Source organism: Hemicordylus capensis, chromosome 4 (assembly GCF_027244095.1).
Source record: "Hemicordylus capensis ecotype Gifberg chromosome 4, rHemCap1.1.pri, whole genome shotgun sequence".
In the NCBI taxonomy this organism is placed as follows: Eukaryota; Metazoa; Chordata; class Lepidosauria; order Squamata; family Cordylidae; genus Hemicordylus; species Hemicordylus capensis.
In genome coordinates, this window is record NC_069660.1 from 131,096,055 (window position 1) to 131,111,812 (window position 15,758).

The window sequence follows — 15,758 nt, forward strand, 5'->3', positions numbered from 1 at the left end:
GTCTTTGGGTGTATTTCCTATAAGTGTTCTTGTGTTGCTTGCTATCTTGTGAACATTCTGGAAAAACATAGGGCCACTGGCATTCTGCTTCTTTAGAGGGCTTTTCAGGAAACACATTCATTCTTCAGTCCCCAGGTAATGACATCATGCCATGCAAATCATGTGCACTGTAGTTGAGAAATTGTGCTGCTAGTCTGTGTCGACTTTATTATGAAGCCTAGCCATATCTATGGTTCAGTACCTAGAGTGGTCACCAAAAATAAGTTGGCCATCCCTGTTTTAGATAAAAAGTGTATTCTGGTGTTTTGGTTTACAAAACACGCCTTGATCTGATTAACAGTTTTCAGGTGGATATAGCTGGCCATTTACAACGTGGTTACTTGCCACTTTATGTATGTGTCCACGTTGTAAGCTAGTTTTCTGTATCATCTTGCCAATTAATGAGAATTTTATCACATATCAGGTGCAGTTCTATAAAAGACTGTTTCTTTCCTTTCTTTGTACAGAATCTTTGGTTTAAGACTGGAAGCTTCTTTATCAAGGATTCAAATGTAACCACTGTACCCATTTTATGTTGCCACATTAGTTAGCAAAAGACATGTCATCAGCAGCAGTGCGGTGCATCAGAAAGGAAATCCGGGATCTTTACGTCAACATTCAGGCTGTTCGAGAACCTGATGATCAGGCCTTTGGAACTGGAAGTGGAATAATGTGAGTAGATTGCAATTATCCAGGTTTACCCATTAGGCAACCAAGGGCTCTTCTAGATGCTGATATATTCCAATATCAGCTTAAAGTACTATGAAAAATATAATGGGGAGAAAAATTAAAATCTATCTATCTATATGGGAATCCACACCAAAATGAAGGAGGTTGCATTGTATTCTTAGCGCTGTCTGCAGCATTCAGTGAAACAACCGTCCTTTTCCAATTTAGAATAAAAGAAGTATAAAAACAGATGGTTAGTTCACTGATTGCCTTAGATTGCCAGCAGATGGCACTAAGAATACAATGCAACCTTCCTTCTTTCTAGTGTAGATCCCCCATTTTATTTTATTTTTTGCAGTAATTTGGAATATATCAGTGCTGGGAGAGCCCTTGTTAAGCCAAAGTGCTTGGTTTCAAGTAGTCTATTCCAAATGACGGCCATCAAATTAAACTAAAGCATTTGGATTTAAATAAATTTAACTGGCTCCGGCTACCATTGTAATGCACCAAGAGTTATTTAAAAAAGGGAATGTGTTCTTGGCAGTCAAATTGAGTTTAGAAAAACACATCTGAATAATTGAAAAACAAAGAGATATTTTGTATATTGAGTCGCTTGGCAAATGTCTCTTTTAACCCAAAGAGCTCTAAGCCAAAAAAGATTTATTGAGATCTTGGATTTCTGGTGTAAAAGTAAAGGAAATTGATTTTCTTGTCTGAAGATGCAAAGATTCACATACACCAGGAACTGTCATTTCAGCTTCTTGCTGCTGCGCCTAATACATGATAAGCAACTCCAAATGTTCCCCCAGGTCCTTGTTTGGGAGAGGGAGGATATCAGAGGGTGTGCACTGTGCAAGTCTGTGGAAGAAAAGGATGCTCGGAAGCTCTCTCATGCATGGAAACTCCTTGTTTTGTGGTTCTTTGGATCCTAACCTAGGTTGTCAGCCTTTACAAAAGAATGGAAAAATATTCCCAGGATACGTCTTCCATTTTTGGCACTGTTTGGGGGATGGGGATGGTCTCATTTCTTATTTTTATATTTTCCATTTAATGAAGAGACAATTAAGTTTAGGAGCTTTTATTAATCCCAGGCTTTGGGATTATGCAAGTTATGTGTTTGATTACATATATTCTTCAGTGTAAATTTGAGTACGTACAACTACACCTCCTTTAAAGTAAGTAAGGCATCAAGGGATGGGGGGGTGGTTTCGGGTAAGTAAGTAAGTAATGCATCAAGGAGTGTGAGGGTTGTTACGGAGACCTCCACAGGCTGCTTGCTAGCAGGATCATCGCTTGGTAAAAGGGGTGAGAAATTTTGCAGTAGAACATGATTCTACATTCCCATGACACTTTAGTCATGGGAATGTAGAATCATGTCAACCCCCACCTATTGATGCAATCATGATGCTCGAAAAATACCTTTTTCAGTGCCACTGTTGTATGGTACGTACACATTGAGGTTTTTGTGTGTCTCGATATTTGTACACATTATGACATTTTGCTGTGGTTGGAAATTATCTGTTAGCCTTGCAGAAGTAAAAAGATGCATTCTCATTGGCCAAAATCTGGCACAAAATTAAACATATTACATGGAAGGCTGATAAGCTCTTAACACTTGGTTGGACAGTGGTCTTTGACATTTGCCTGGAATTAACAACCCAAAGGGACTGTTATGCTTTAACTCCATGCCTGTTACCAAAGCCTGGCAAAGAGAATTTTCTACATCCAAACATTTTAATCTGTAATAATCTTTATTATTTTGTTTAGAATTGTTGCGGAGACCTCCACAGGCTGCTTGCTAGCAGGATCATCGCTTGGTAAAAGGGGTGAGAAACTTTTCAGTAGAACATTTCTGAATTCTATTTAGCCTTCCAGGAATAACTGTGATTTGTGAATTTTTACAATAAGAAAGAACAGAATTATCAAACAAGAACAGTATCATCATTGATTACAACAAGTAATGTATGTTGTTACAAAGTCTGTACATATTTATGTCAATCTGTTGTATTGTTTTTATCCCTGTTTTATATGTTTTTAGCTTGATGTTTTTATTGCTTTTTATTGTATGTTTTAATTTTTGTAAACTGCCTTGGGGTTTTCTTTTAACGAAAGGTGGTATAGAAATGTAAAAATAAATAAAATATAATATAAATAAATAAATTTTGCTAAGATTTTAATAAATGAAAGTGGACTTTAAGCAGTCTGGTCTAGTGTGTGCTTTTTTAGAGTTATTTATGTGGTTCAAGAAAGGAACCCAACATGGTAAAAATTCATCCTTAGATTGGGGATTATTTGTTTTTAATCTGCAAAGAGATCTTATCCATAATTAACATATTCTAAATTCTTTTGAAATCCTTGATAGAGGGTTCCCCCCACCCCAATTTTAATTATTTTGAATTTTGCTGCCATTAAGAGGATCGCAACTTCATTAAGGCATGACTCTCAGGAACACATTTATGCAAGTGGAAATGGCTTCTGGAGGAAAGGGAGAGAGGAGAAAATAACTCCCTCTCCTCCTTCGTGGCTGTTGGGCTGCACAGTGGGCCATTACTGGGGGCAGGGGGATGTTGAAGCTCCCTCTGGATTCGCAGCCTTTCTTAAGCCATGTATAGGGCTGGATAGGGCTAAGGCTGCAGACCATGGTTATATTTTCCATTTAATGAAGAGACAGTTAAGTTTAGGAGCTTTTCTTAATCCCAGGCCTTGGGAGTAATAATTAATCCCCTCAGTCTTTTTTCACCAGGTAAAAATGCTGACAAAGTTGGAATTGAAGCAGCAGAGATATTGCTTGGAAATCTTCGGCATGGAGGAGCTGTGGACGATTATCTGCAAGACCAAGTAAGAACTGCACATTGAAATTATCTCAGTAAGTGAATAAAGATCTGGAAAGAGCAGGCTGAGATGCCTACCCAAATCAGAACACAGTAATATCAGAGTCAGCTCATTTCACATGGGCTGGTATTCTGAGAACATATTGTACTAGCTCTGCTGCAGCTGTGTGCACAGTCCATTAAGGTGATTTTGATTTATAAACAGAACTTTGCATACTCAGTGGGAACATGGGGGAGGGCAGGGAAATAAACCTGAAATTCAGGAAAAATATGAAGTCTGTGTGACCTGTCTACCTTGAACAAATTAAGCATACAGTTACATATTTTAAAATATTGTATAATGTTGATATAGTTTCACAGAGGCCCATGCACTACGCAGGTTACTCCGGCTCTGTCTCATGGCCACCAATAATCCTATTCAGTCACTTCTCCCACTTCTGAGATTTTACCACACTTGATGCACATAGTTCCTCAATCATTTACTAAAATAAAGTGTTGAGATTCTTGAGATACTGAATTCTGAATCTGATGCAAAGCAGCTGATGTACAGCACACCCAAGAGAAGGCCTCTGCTCCAATATCATCATTGTTGTCTTTTTGAAAAGGCTGTAAAATTTTCATGTCTCATCAAGCCTTTATGTAAGGTTTAAGTAGTCTGGGACAGCTTGATCTTATATATGGTTTTATTATGGAGTTGTTAAAGTTGGGGTGTGTGTGTGTGTGTGTGTGTATAGTATATATAAATAAAATTAGTTTTGAGCATTGTGGAAAAGCAATATTAAAACATTTAGTAATAAATTGTAGTAAAGGTTTATGGGCTGGGGCCATAGCTCAGTGGGTGGAGCATCTGCTCTGCATCCAGAAGGTCCCAGGTTCAATCCCTGGCATCTTCTCCAGGTAGGGCTGGGAAAGACGCCTGCCTGAAACCCTGGAGAACTGCTGCCAGTCAGTGCAGACAAGACTGAGGTCGATGGACCAATGTTCTGACTCAGTATAACGCAGCTTCCTGTTTCTGTGTTTCTTATGTCAGCAAGAGTACCTAGAGGAGCATAGCTGTGGACCTCCTTCACCTTGGAATCTCACCAAAGTCTTAAGTGCCGATTGCCATTTTGAAACCTTGGGTGAAATCAATAATGGGTTGGCTCTCAGTGCCCATGAATGGGATTTCATGTTGATTTTGTTACCTGCTACACAGCTTCAGGATAGGCATGTGCTATAAATGCAAAAGAATAAATCATGAAGGAATGGATTCCAGTGGAAGCATGCTTGGATCATATGGATGGGATCGTCAAGGAATAGTGCTTTGACTAGCATGCTTTAGCTGCCTTGAAAGTAACACTGTATCACAATGGTAATTACCGGTTGCTTCCCCCCTTGTTTTCAAGCTGATCATTTTCATGGCATTAGCAAATGGGATCTCTAGAGTGAAAACTGGACCGATTACTCTTCATACACAAACTGCTATACATTTTGCAGAACAGTTGACAAAGGTGAGTGCGGATATCATTAAGGTCAGTTGCTGAGGCTGTCTTTGCTTTGAATCAAACTAGATATGCATTCAAACTTTCTATAGAGGTGTGCTTCTAACAGGAAGTGCCCCTCTTGCTTTAAAAAAAAAAGACAAAAAAGCAGTGGGGAAGGGACTCTAGTTGGGACTGGAGTGCACAGGGAGAGAAGATTAACCTATTAATTTTGTGTCATATTTCCGCTAAAAACCACCCTCTGGACTGGCAATTTGAAGAAGCTGCTGCTTCAATGAGGGGCAGGTTTAAAAAAAATAAATTTTTTTTTACACTTCTATCCCGCTCCTTCTCCAAGGAGCCCAGAGCAGTGTACATGGTTATGTTTATCCTCGCAACAGCCCTGTTAGTTAGCTTAGGCTGAGAGATACATGATTGGCCCAGAGTCACCCGGTGAGCTTCATGGCTAAATGGGGATTCGAACTCGGGTCTTCCCGGTCCTAGTCCAACACTCTAACAACTACACCATGCTGTCTCTTATCAGCACAAGGGGAAAGAGTGAACCGGACCCACTCAAACTAACACCCTCTTGCCCAAGCATCTGGTTTTTTGCAAAGAAGAGGTGCTTCTGATTGAAAGCATGATTCTGTAGTATATGTTTGCATGTATATCTAGTTTGACCCTTGGATCTGATAGCAGTGGTGAGATCTGTTGGAGCTAGGACCCTGGCAGCAACAGCTCTCAGCTGCAGTGTATCATAGTGACCACTGGAGGTGGGTGGGTTAGGCCCAATGGATAAAAGTTCTGGACTGCTCCCCTCTTTGTTCTTCCAGTGTTAGTCTCCATTTTGTCTCTTCAGAGATGGCTGTTTGTTTTTGGTCTCTCTCCAGCCATGAGCTACAGCTGAAATTAAGCTGCAGGCTTTTTCACATTTGTTTGTAACCTTTTCTTTAAATAAATCCTTTTAGTTCTTCAGTACTAAAGAACTGTCTCAAGACCTCTTGCTTTGCTGCTTTCTCACCCAACTGGTTTTGCTTTGCTATTTGGGGACTGCCATTTTCCCCCTACAAGATCAGTGGTACTGATGTTTTTATTATGAAATGCCATCCCAAAAGAAGTCTGCTCACACTTTAAATAATTTCAGATGACCGGTGGGAACCTTTTTGTTCAAGTTTTTAATTATGGGGGGCGGGGGTGGGGTGGTTGTTGAATTGCTCTTTGCTGTTAATTTTGGTGTTGTTTATAGAGCTTGTGTTTTTTCCTCCACTGTTTTGATTTTTATTGAGGGTTTCAGTAGTTAAAACAATAAAGAAAGGACAAAAATCCTGTGTTTTCCCCCTCCCTACCTCCTGTATCTCATGAATTTAACATGTAGCATAATTCAAGCAATCAGTTCTCAAATCACTAGGAATGGGCACTATTAAAAACACAAAATTAACATTACAAGAAAAGGAGAATGGTGAGCTGAGCAGTCTATCTGACCATGAAACATCAATAATAATCAGAAATTCATTTCAAATAGATCCAGAAATGTTGAGCATATATTTAAATAGAGCCTGATTTTAATACTTGTGAATGCTGCCACCTCAAATAAAGGTAGTTGCAAACTTTTTTAAAAAGTAATAAAATTTTTAATGTTGATTTCAGGCCAAGTTTACTGTGACAAAATCAGAAGATGAAGAGGCAAAGGATGCCTGTATTATTGAGTGCCAAGGAATCGGAATGCTGAACACCAATTTGTAGCTGGTTTTTGTTTTTAATAAAATAATACCTCAGTAATGAATTGCACTACATTTCAGCTGGCATATTTGGGGGTAAAATAGGGATAGTGTGATTAGTTTAAGTCTAATGAAGGGTAGTCATTGTGTGGGGTATGGACAATAGAGCCATTCACCTTTGGCTGATCATGAAACATACGGCCAGCTGTTCAACAGAGATGCAGCAGAGCTGAAAACTATTATGTTCTGTGTTTAAAACTGTTTTAAAATTTCAGTGTTTAAAAATGACTCATGTGATTCAGAAATCTTCTCCTCTCTGGGTCTATCGTATAAAATCCTTTACCCACTTTGCAAAATACTGTGCACAGAAATACATTAGTCAGCTGTTGCAACCTATGGTTTTGGGTTTTTTTATAATTTCTGTAACCATTTGTTGCATGCACATGATTTCTGACACACAAAAATAAAGGAATCTAACCAGATTAATTGACTGTGTTTGCTAGTTCCTATCAGTAAAACACAGAGGTTTGTGATCAACACTTCAGTTGATTTGAGATGTGTTTGTATGCAATATGTATTTATTTTTACTTCTCAGATAATGTAGAAGACATATGAAAAATATTTACTGAGTGTATCTATTGGATTCTACTTCCACCCCGAAGCTTGTTGCTGTATTCTATCTAGTAATATTTTGCGTTGTGGTGTTTGAATGTTTGTCCCAGTGGAGATCCTATAGGAGCGCGTGGGGAATGGAGTGAGAAAGAAAAACTTGCCTTTATTCTATATTCCTATTCCATTCTCTGTTATTCAACACAGTAGTTTGTGCATATGCCCTAACTAGAGGAGGCAAATACAATGTTTTGATTTCTGTATTAAACATTTTTATCACATTTCTCCCACCTTTTGGAGTGGCTTGCAAAACCATAATATAATTGTATCATAATCTTCAAAACACTAAAATGTCTTCCCCAAAAGCAACAAACCAGTACAGAAAATAAGAGCAAAAGAAACAGTTCATAAAAACAGTGGATAAAAAATGAATGCCCTCCACTTTCCCCATTTCATCCACCACATTCAAGAAAAGGTAGTCCTGGAATTTTCTCAAAGAGCTAATTGAGTGGGCTGTTGATGAACCTTGCATTGGTCAGTCTGTGTGAGATGCTGTATTGGTGGCCTCATTACCCTCTTAGCTTGTAGAATGTAGGACAAACATCCACCCTGGAAACGTGTTAAAAAGCCAAGAGTGTTTTCAAGGCCTGCCCAGTATAGGACTTTTGCCATAAGTATGGGGCCCTAAGTTTTCTCAGTCCAATATTGCTTCCAGCCTCTCCTTCATACACCCTGTTTGATCCCAGCTCTTTCCCAGAAGGGATGCTATTTTGCTGCCACTGGCTTGCATGCTTCACGGGGTAACACGGATAGTTCAGTACTGCCCCTGGCAATGCATGTGTCTAAAACACCGCCTGCAGTGTTGAGGAACAACCCTGTTCCACTGGGACTTAGAATTGCTCAGTCATAGTTGCATGATGTTGTGTCATTTCCAATGGAAGTAGCATTGTGCAACTGCAGTTTGCACTTCTAAGTTGCAGTGGAACAGGGCTGATCCACAACACCGCAGGTGGTGTTTTAGATACTTGCAGTAGCACAGACTATACTGAACCATCAGTGTTACCCTATGTAGCATCTGAGCAACTATCTTTTATGCATATTTCAAGCATAACCACAACTTGGCTTCTGATGCTGCTTTTTAGTTGTGTTTGATGATGATGTTGATGATGATGATAAATCTGGGATGCTATTTACAGGTTTCCTGTGCATTGTCTGGCTGAAAGTTGGAATTTGCAAGGAGAATAGACGTCGTGATATATACTTAATTTGATCCATTTCAGTTTTGCAGTTCAACATCCTGCTTGACAAGATACTCAAAGGGATCTTAACTGTTGGAGTGTGGACAGTTTTCTCCCACTAGTGGCAAGATGAAGCCCAACTGGACTAAGTAGCTGCACTTATGTGACCACCTGGGGCTAAGATCCTAAGTAAAAGCTCCTTCCAGGAGACCGCCCTGATTGCGTTCAGGTGGGCTGACTCTCACCCCGTGTTCCCAGTTACCGATATTTGCCATGAAATCTGGCAGAGCTCTCTCCCTGAATGTGCCCGTGTGATTTTCTTTTTAATCAAAACAATCCTGCTGTTCAGATGCATTTCTAGTGTTAAGAAATTGCCTGGTGGGGGCAGCAAAGAACTAGATAAACACAATTTTCTGTGGTTGATATCAAAACTATTACTCATAAGTAGTTCCATTGAAATTAATGAGGCAAGTTAGTCATGGCTGTCAGCCAGTACTTTTAAAGCCTAGTTCTAAAATGAACAACTAATTGGTGTTGAGCTATAAAAATCAGTAATAACAGTTTTTGCTCAGGTTTCCAGTTATTTCTTCTTGGGCCTCTCTTACCAGTCCACCCTTAAAGAAGCATGAAGAGCAGCACCCATTCTTGGGCATTTTTTCCAACAAAGCAGCAAAATTCAATACTGTGGGGTCAATATGGTTCAATGAATAGAGAACAGGACTTGGACTTGGGAGCCTTGGATAAACTCCCACCTCTGCCAGCTACACTAGGTAGCCTTAGGCAAATCTCTCTACTTCAGACCTAGTTTCTCAGAACCAGTGCAGTATAGCAGAATATCAGAAAAATCAGGGAAACCTGGCTTCAGCTCCCTGCCTTCCAAGGAAACCCATAAGAACAGCCCTGCTGGATCAGGCCCAAGACCCATTTAGTCCAGCAAACTGTTTTGCACAGTGGCCCACCAGACGTCTCTGAGAAGCCCACAGGCAAAAGGTGGACGAGGGCATGCCTTCTCTCTTGCTGTTGCTCCCCTGCAACTGGTATTTAGAGGCATCTTGCCTCTGAGGTTGGAGGGGCCTATAGCCTTCAGACTAGTATCCATTGATGAATCTGTCCTCCATGAATTTGTCCTTAAAGCCATCCAGCCTGCTGGTTGTCACCACATCTTGTGGCAGAGAATTCCAGAGGCTAATTATGCATTGTGTGAAAAAGTACTTCCTTTTGTCAGTCCTAAACTTCTTGGCAATCCATTTCATGGGATGACGCCTGGTTCTAGTGTTACGTGAGAGGGAGAACAATTTCTGTCAATTTTCTCCACACCATGCATGATTGCATAGTCCTCTTATCATGTCTCCCTGCAGTCATCTTTTTTTCTAAACTAAATAGCCCCAGGCATTGTATCCTTGCCTCATAAGGAAGGTGCTCTAGGCCCTTGATCATCTTGGTTGCCCTCTTCTGCACCTCAGATCACTGGGTGACTTTGTGTTGATGTATGTCTCTTGGCCTAATCTATCTTAAGGGTTTTTGAGAAGATAAAATAGCTGAGGGCAGGGAAGGTACACAATAAACATTGCCCTGAGCTTTAGGGAAATAAATAGTTCACAAGCTTGTTAGGGCTGTAAAAATGCTTTACAAACAAAAGTGCTAAGTAGCATCAGAAGCAGTAGAAGTATGTTGCTTTCAGACAGTGTGCAGAATTGATAGCGTGCCTCCATAGTCCTCTTCAGACTTCATGAGTGCTCCTGCATTCACACTTGCAGCTCCCAAAGCAGTGAGGAAGTCCTGCCCTGGCCGGGAGCTGTCACTCTTCCCCTCCAGCTGGCTGCTCATGGTAACAGCTCCCTTTGTCTGAAGGGGGAAGTGACATAACTGATGGCTGGTGCTTCCATGAGTGGCCACCTTGGGCGATCCAGGTTGCTGCTCACAGAAGCACTGGCCATCACGGTTATGGTGCTTCAGCCAAACAGAGCCATGACCATGAGTCGTCAACTGGAGAGGGTGAGGGAGAACTCCAGGGCAGGACCTCCTGTTTTGGGAGCTGTAACCATGAACATCTGAATGAGCCTCGCGAGAGCCACAGGATGGTGAGGGGGTGAGAAGCAAGCACCACCACTCCCATTGTTGGAGCCATAACTTGAAGAAAGTACCCTTTTTGCAGTCCCCATAGATCCGCTTATGCTCCGGATGGGTGAATTAATAGGAAATAAATACATTATTTTTCTTTCTAAAATCTAGCATGCGAGACTGTTTGCCCTCAAATGCACTTTGCCCCATATTTACCTCCCAGATTTGTTTCTGGAGTTGCCATTGCAGGCTAGTAGTTGCCAAATGAGGTTAGTCCTTCCTGGGTTCATGTACAATACTCCAAGCATTCTACCAGGCAGCAGGATGAGTGGATTACTTGATAAGTTCTCAGGGCTCTAAAATGAAACCACCACAACATCTCTGAAACCCTTCTGTCATAAGAGGAATTAGCAATGCTGCTTTGACATTCTAGAAAATTTAAGGATTGATTGCCAGATGGTTTAATAGCATTCGTCACAATCAAAGGCTTAATTTAGGCATTCTCCTTGGAAACAAATAATCAGGCAGAGATGTTGGTGTTAAGCACTTAATCATTTTTAAATAATTTGTACAACTGGAAGGGATAATTAAATTTATATTATCCACACCAGATTTCCAAGTTGACTTGGAATGAGCCAGGACTGCTCTTCACCTCCACAAATTACAGTCCAATAGCAAATGCTCTTTTCATAGACTTTTTAAAATTATTAGAAAGCTGCCTTATACAGAATCAAACCATTGGTCCATCTAGCTCAGTAATGTCTACACTGACTGACAGCAGCGTCCCTCTAAGGGAAGGGAGCTGGTTTTATGGTAGCAAGCATGAATTGTCCCCTTAGCTAAGCAGGGTCCACCCTAGTTTGCATTTGAATGAGAGATGACGTGTGAGCACTGTAAGATATTCCCCTCAGGGGATGGAGCCACTCTGGGAAGAGCATCTGCATGACTGGATACAGTAGGTTCCAAGTTCCATCCCTGTCATTTCTAAGATAGGGCTGAGAGAGACTCCAACATGCGACCTTGGAAAAGATGCTGCCAGTCTGTGTAGACAATACTGAGCTCGATGGACCAATGGTCTGGCTTGGTATAAGGCAACTTCATGTGTTCCTGCGTTCCAGCCTTCCAAGTTTCAGGCAGGGGTCTTTCCCAGCCATACCTGGAGCTGCCAAGGATTGAATCTGGGACCGTCTGCATGCAAAGTTTCTGCCTGCAAGAACTTGCTTCTGTGTGCTTGTGGAACATTCCTTTTCTCCCTATTCATGCTCTAGAGTCTAGAGAGCCAGAGAGGTGTCTACTCTATAGTGGGAAGTTGGGAGGTGACTCCATTAATATAAGGGCAGGCACATAGTGCTACACTTGTGGATTTCTAGTTGGGAACTTCCTCCCTATGTAGCTCCTAGGACAGGGTCCTCTCAGTATGTGCAAACCATGCTCCTGGAGGCCAAAGACTTTTGTCCCTTGCAGCAGTTGCTTGTGTATGCAGGAGAAAGATGCGTACAGAAATCTTACTCTGCATCTAAAATGTAGGGATGTGCACAGAACCACACAGGATGGCTCGATGGTGTGGGGGGGTTGCACTTTAAGGGTGGGGGAGGGTGCACTTACCCTTTCCTCCACTCCCCCACCCCCCACCGGCGCCTGGTATTTCCCAAGTCCTACAGGGCGCAGCGTACCTCCCTCCCGCCCCATTTGCTCTTCGGCCGGAAGTAACTGGCTCGTGTGTATGCCTGGCGGGTGCGAGTGGGTGCACGTCACAAGTGCCCGTGCACCCGCCCGACATGCACGCAGGCACTCATGATGTGTGCATGCTCGCACTCACTGGGCACACGCGCCAGCTACTTCCGGCGACTTCTGGCCAAATAGCAAACAGGGTGGCAGGGAAGTATGCTGCTGCCCCGTAGGACTTGGGAAATACTGGGCGCCAGTGGGGGGAAAGCAGAGGGAGGGGTAAGTGCACCCTCCCTTGCCCTTAAAGTGACCTCCACCCCCCCGCCTTCAAACTTGGAACCGCCCAGTTCTCAAACCTGTTCAGAGGCCCATAAAAGGGCCTCCAAACAGGTTCGTGCACATCCCTACTAAAATGTCTCCATTGGATTGGAACCTAAGCCTGTCTTGCTCAGCATTACATTAATGAGGAATGGCCTCTTTTGCAAACAGCAACACCTTCTTTCTAAGCAACCAGAGAAACAAAGCAAACTATTCTAAAGAGTAAGCATGTACACCATAGATTAAGGAAGTTAACATGTTTTTGCATAGACGGATTGCCTTTTGCTGAAGTTTGGAGTTTCTGTTTTGGCTGATTGAGAGGTCTTGAGTTCTACTTCATTCCAGTTGTTAAGCACCCAACAGCAGAGCTAGGGTTACGGATGCACATGTGCTGGAATTGAAGCTGGGGGTGCAGAAATGGCTTTGGGGAGTGTTGTCCAAGGCCTCAGGCAAAGATCTATTCCAGTCCTGCGTCTGAGGCTCTTTAACTAGAGATACTAGGATTTGGATCTGGGATCTTATAGATCTAAAGCATATGCTCTACCGCTGAGCAATAGACCATCTCCATAGTCAAAGTCAGCCATAACATAAAAGTTGCTTTGTATGCAAGGGTGGCTCCAGAGGGAGACAAGGGGGGCAAACACCCCCTCAGACAAGTAGTCCCCCTCCCGCCTCCCATTTCTATTTCAAAAATTAATTATGTGGTAAGACACAGCACACTTTGCTCTTTCTGTGCCCTCCCCCCTTTTCTGGTGCCATCACTGTTTGTATATGAGCCATTACATGTAAAGTAGCCTAATGTAGAGCTGATGTCAAACGTTGGCCAATTGGGGCGCTGGCTGAGTGCTTAGGGCCATCAAAGGATGCCTTCCTGAGGTCCCTTGAGGCCTTGATGAAAAGAGATGGTGGCTGCCAGTGCGGCTGCCGAGAAACACTCCAAAACTCTGCTAGTATCTCTGCCACCAAGACAAGCCTCTCCCAACACTTGCAGGGGCTCACTTCTGCAGCAGTCCAGAGCAACTGTTTCCTGGTACCTGCCTTCTTCACTTACATTCATTCATTCATTCATTCGATTTAGCAAATTTATATACCCCCTAAAACTTATGTCTCTGGGCAGTTTACAATAAACACAGTACAAATCAAAACAGAATTAAAACAATTTACAATTTAATACAACGTTAAAGCTGTTAAAAACTATTAAAAACTGTAAATCTAATTAAAACCCTGGGTGAACAAATGTGTCTTAAATGCATTTTTAAAAGTTGTCAGAGATGGGGAGGCTCTTATTTCAACAGGAAGCGCATTCCAAAGCCTTGGGGCAGCAACAGAGAAGGCCTGTCCCTGAGTAGCCACCAGACAAGCCGATGGCCTGTAAACGAACCTCTCCAGATGATCTCAAGGGCAGTGGTGGTCATGGCGAAAACAATGTCCTCTTAAATACGCAGGGCCTAAGCCGTTTAGGGCTTTATAGGTTATTAACCAGCAACTTGTATTTTGCCCAGAAACTTTTCGGCAGTCAGTGTAGCTCTTTCAACACAGGAGGAGTAATATCATCTCTCCGAGATGACCCAGAGATCAACCTGGCGGCCGCATTCTGTACCAACTGCAGTCTTCAGACTATGTACAAAGGCAGCCACACGTAGAGTGCATTGTAGTAGTCAAGCCTAGAGGTTACCGCCATATGTACCACTGTTCTGAGGTAATTTATCTTGAGAAACGGACACAGCTGGTGTGTCAGCTGAAGCTGATAAAAAGCACCTCTGGCCATCACCTCAACCTGGGCCATCTGAGAGAGATTAGGATCCAGAAGCACCCCCAGACTGCATACCCATTCCTTCTGGGGAAGTGTGACCCCATTAGAACTGGCAGATCAAAATCATCCCCCAAGTTCTGACCTCACACAATTAGTACCTCTGTCTTATCTGGATTCAGTCTCAGTTTGGATTCAGCCTCATCCAGCCCATCACAGCTTCCAGGCAGGCATTTAGGGAGATTATGCCTTCTCCTGATGATACTGACATGGAGAAATAGATTTGGATGCCATCAGCATACTGATAGTACCCTGCACCAAATCTCCTGATGATCTCTCCCACTGGTTTCATGTAGATCAGGCTTCCCCAGACTGCGGCCCTCCAGATGTTGCTGAACTACAACTCCTAGCATCCCTAGCCACAATTTATTGTGGGTGGGTATGCTGGGAGTTGTAGTTCAGCAACATCTGGAGGGCCACAGGTTGGGGAAGCCTGATGTAGATGTTAAACAGCATTGGAGGGAATATTGAGCCCTGGGGGACACCATATGAAAGTTCAGATTTTGAAGAGCAACAACAGTCTCCAAGGGATACCACCTGGAATCTGCCCAAGAGATAGGAGTGGAACCACCACAGAGCAGTGCCTCCCACCCCCAACTTCCTCAGATTTTTCATAAGGATAGTTTCAAAAGCCACCGAGAGATCCAAAAGGACCAAAAGAGTCACACTTCCAAAGTTAATTAATCTACAAACATGACTCCCAGCCTCATTCACCATCTTCTCCTTTTCATGTTAAAGGTTCCAAGACTTGCTAACATCAGGCTGGCACACAGGTGCAGCCCTAGGAGTTTTGGCACCCTAGACAAAATTTGATTTTGGCGCTCCCCCAAGGCAGGAAGTGCAGAGCCTGGGCTTTAACCTGAGCTGCACAGACTACTTATTCCCCGGAATGAGAGAGAGAGTTTGGGACAGGAGAAAAAGCAAAGCAAGGCACGGTTGTCTTTGCTCACTCGCTCTTTCTCCCTCCCTGTGTCCCCCTTGCCCCCTCCAGGGAGGAGAGTGAATGGGCACTCCCTACAAGTTGGCCATGTCAGTGATTGCTTGGAGAGGGAAAGTGAGGCATGTAGCCCTAGTCGACTGCTTGGGTCTGCCTAATGGAAGGGCTAGCTCTGCTAGTACGATCTTATAGCAATGGCCATACTGGGCTGGGATGATCCAGTGTGAAGGACTAGGGAAGTAGTCTTCTCTAGTTTTCAAGGGGGTGGAGGCAATTTGACTAAAAACCTTCACTGTGAGTGCCATTTCCCACTGTGTTGACCGCTGCACAGTGCTGTGTTTTTCTCAGTGTGTGGGGTGGCTTTAAGAGAAAGAGAGCCCTGTCACAGCCCAGAGTAATT

The 15,758-nt window shown here is 42.8% G+C and overlaps 1 protein-coding gene across 4 annotated transcripts in view; it reads left to right on the forward strand.

The window, feature by feature from the left end:
- RTCA (RNA 3'-terminal phosphate cyclase) overlaps window positions 1-7,199 on the forward strand; it is a 58,410-nt gene extending 51,211 nt beyond the window's left edge. For all 4 annotated transcript variants that reach the window (XM_053248883.1, XM_053248882.1, XM_053248881.1 and 1 more), the window contains exons 7-11: window positions 587-711; window positions 2,476-2,534; window positions 3,452-3,546; window positions 4,925-5,029; window positions 6,647-7,199. In XM_053248883.1, the coding sequence (XP_053104858.1) occupies window positions 587-711; window positions 2,476-2,534; window positions 3,452-3,546; window positions 4,925-5,029; window positions 6,647-6,742 (480 nt within the window). In that variant the 3' untranslated portion in view covers window positions 6,743-7,199. The remainder of the gene's footprint in view (window positions 1-586; window positions 712-2,475; window positions 2,535-3,451; window positions 3,547-4,924; window positions 5,030-6,646) is intronic.
- The last annotated feature ends 8,559 nt before the right edge of the window (window positions 7,200-15,758 follow it).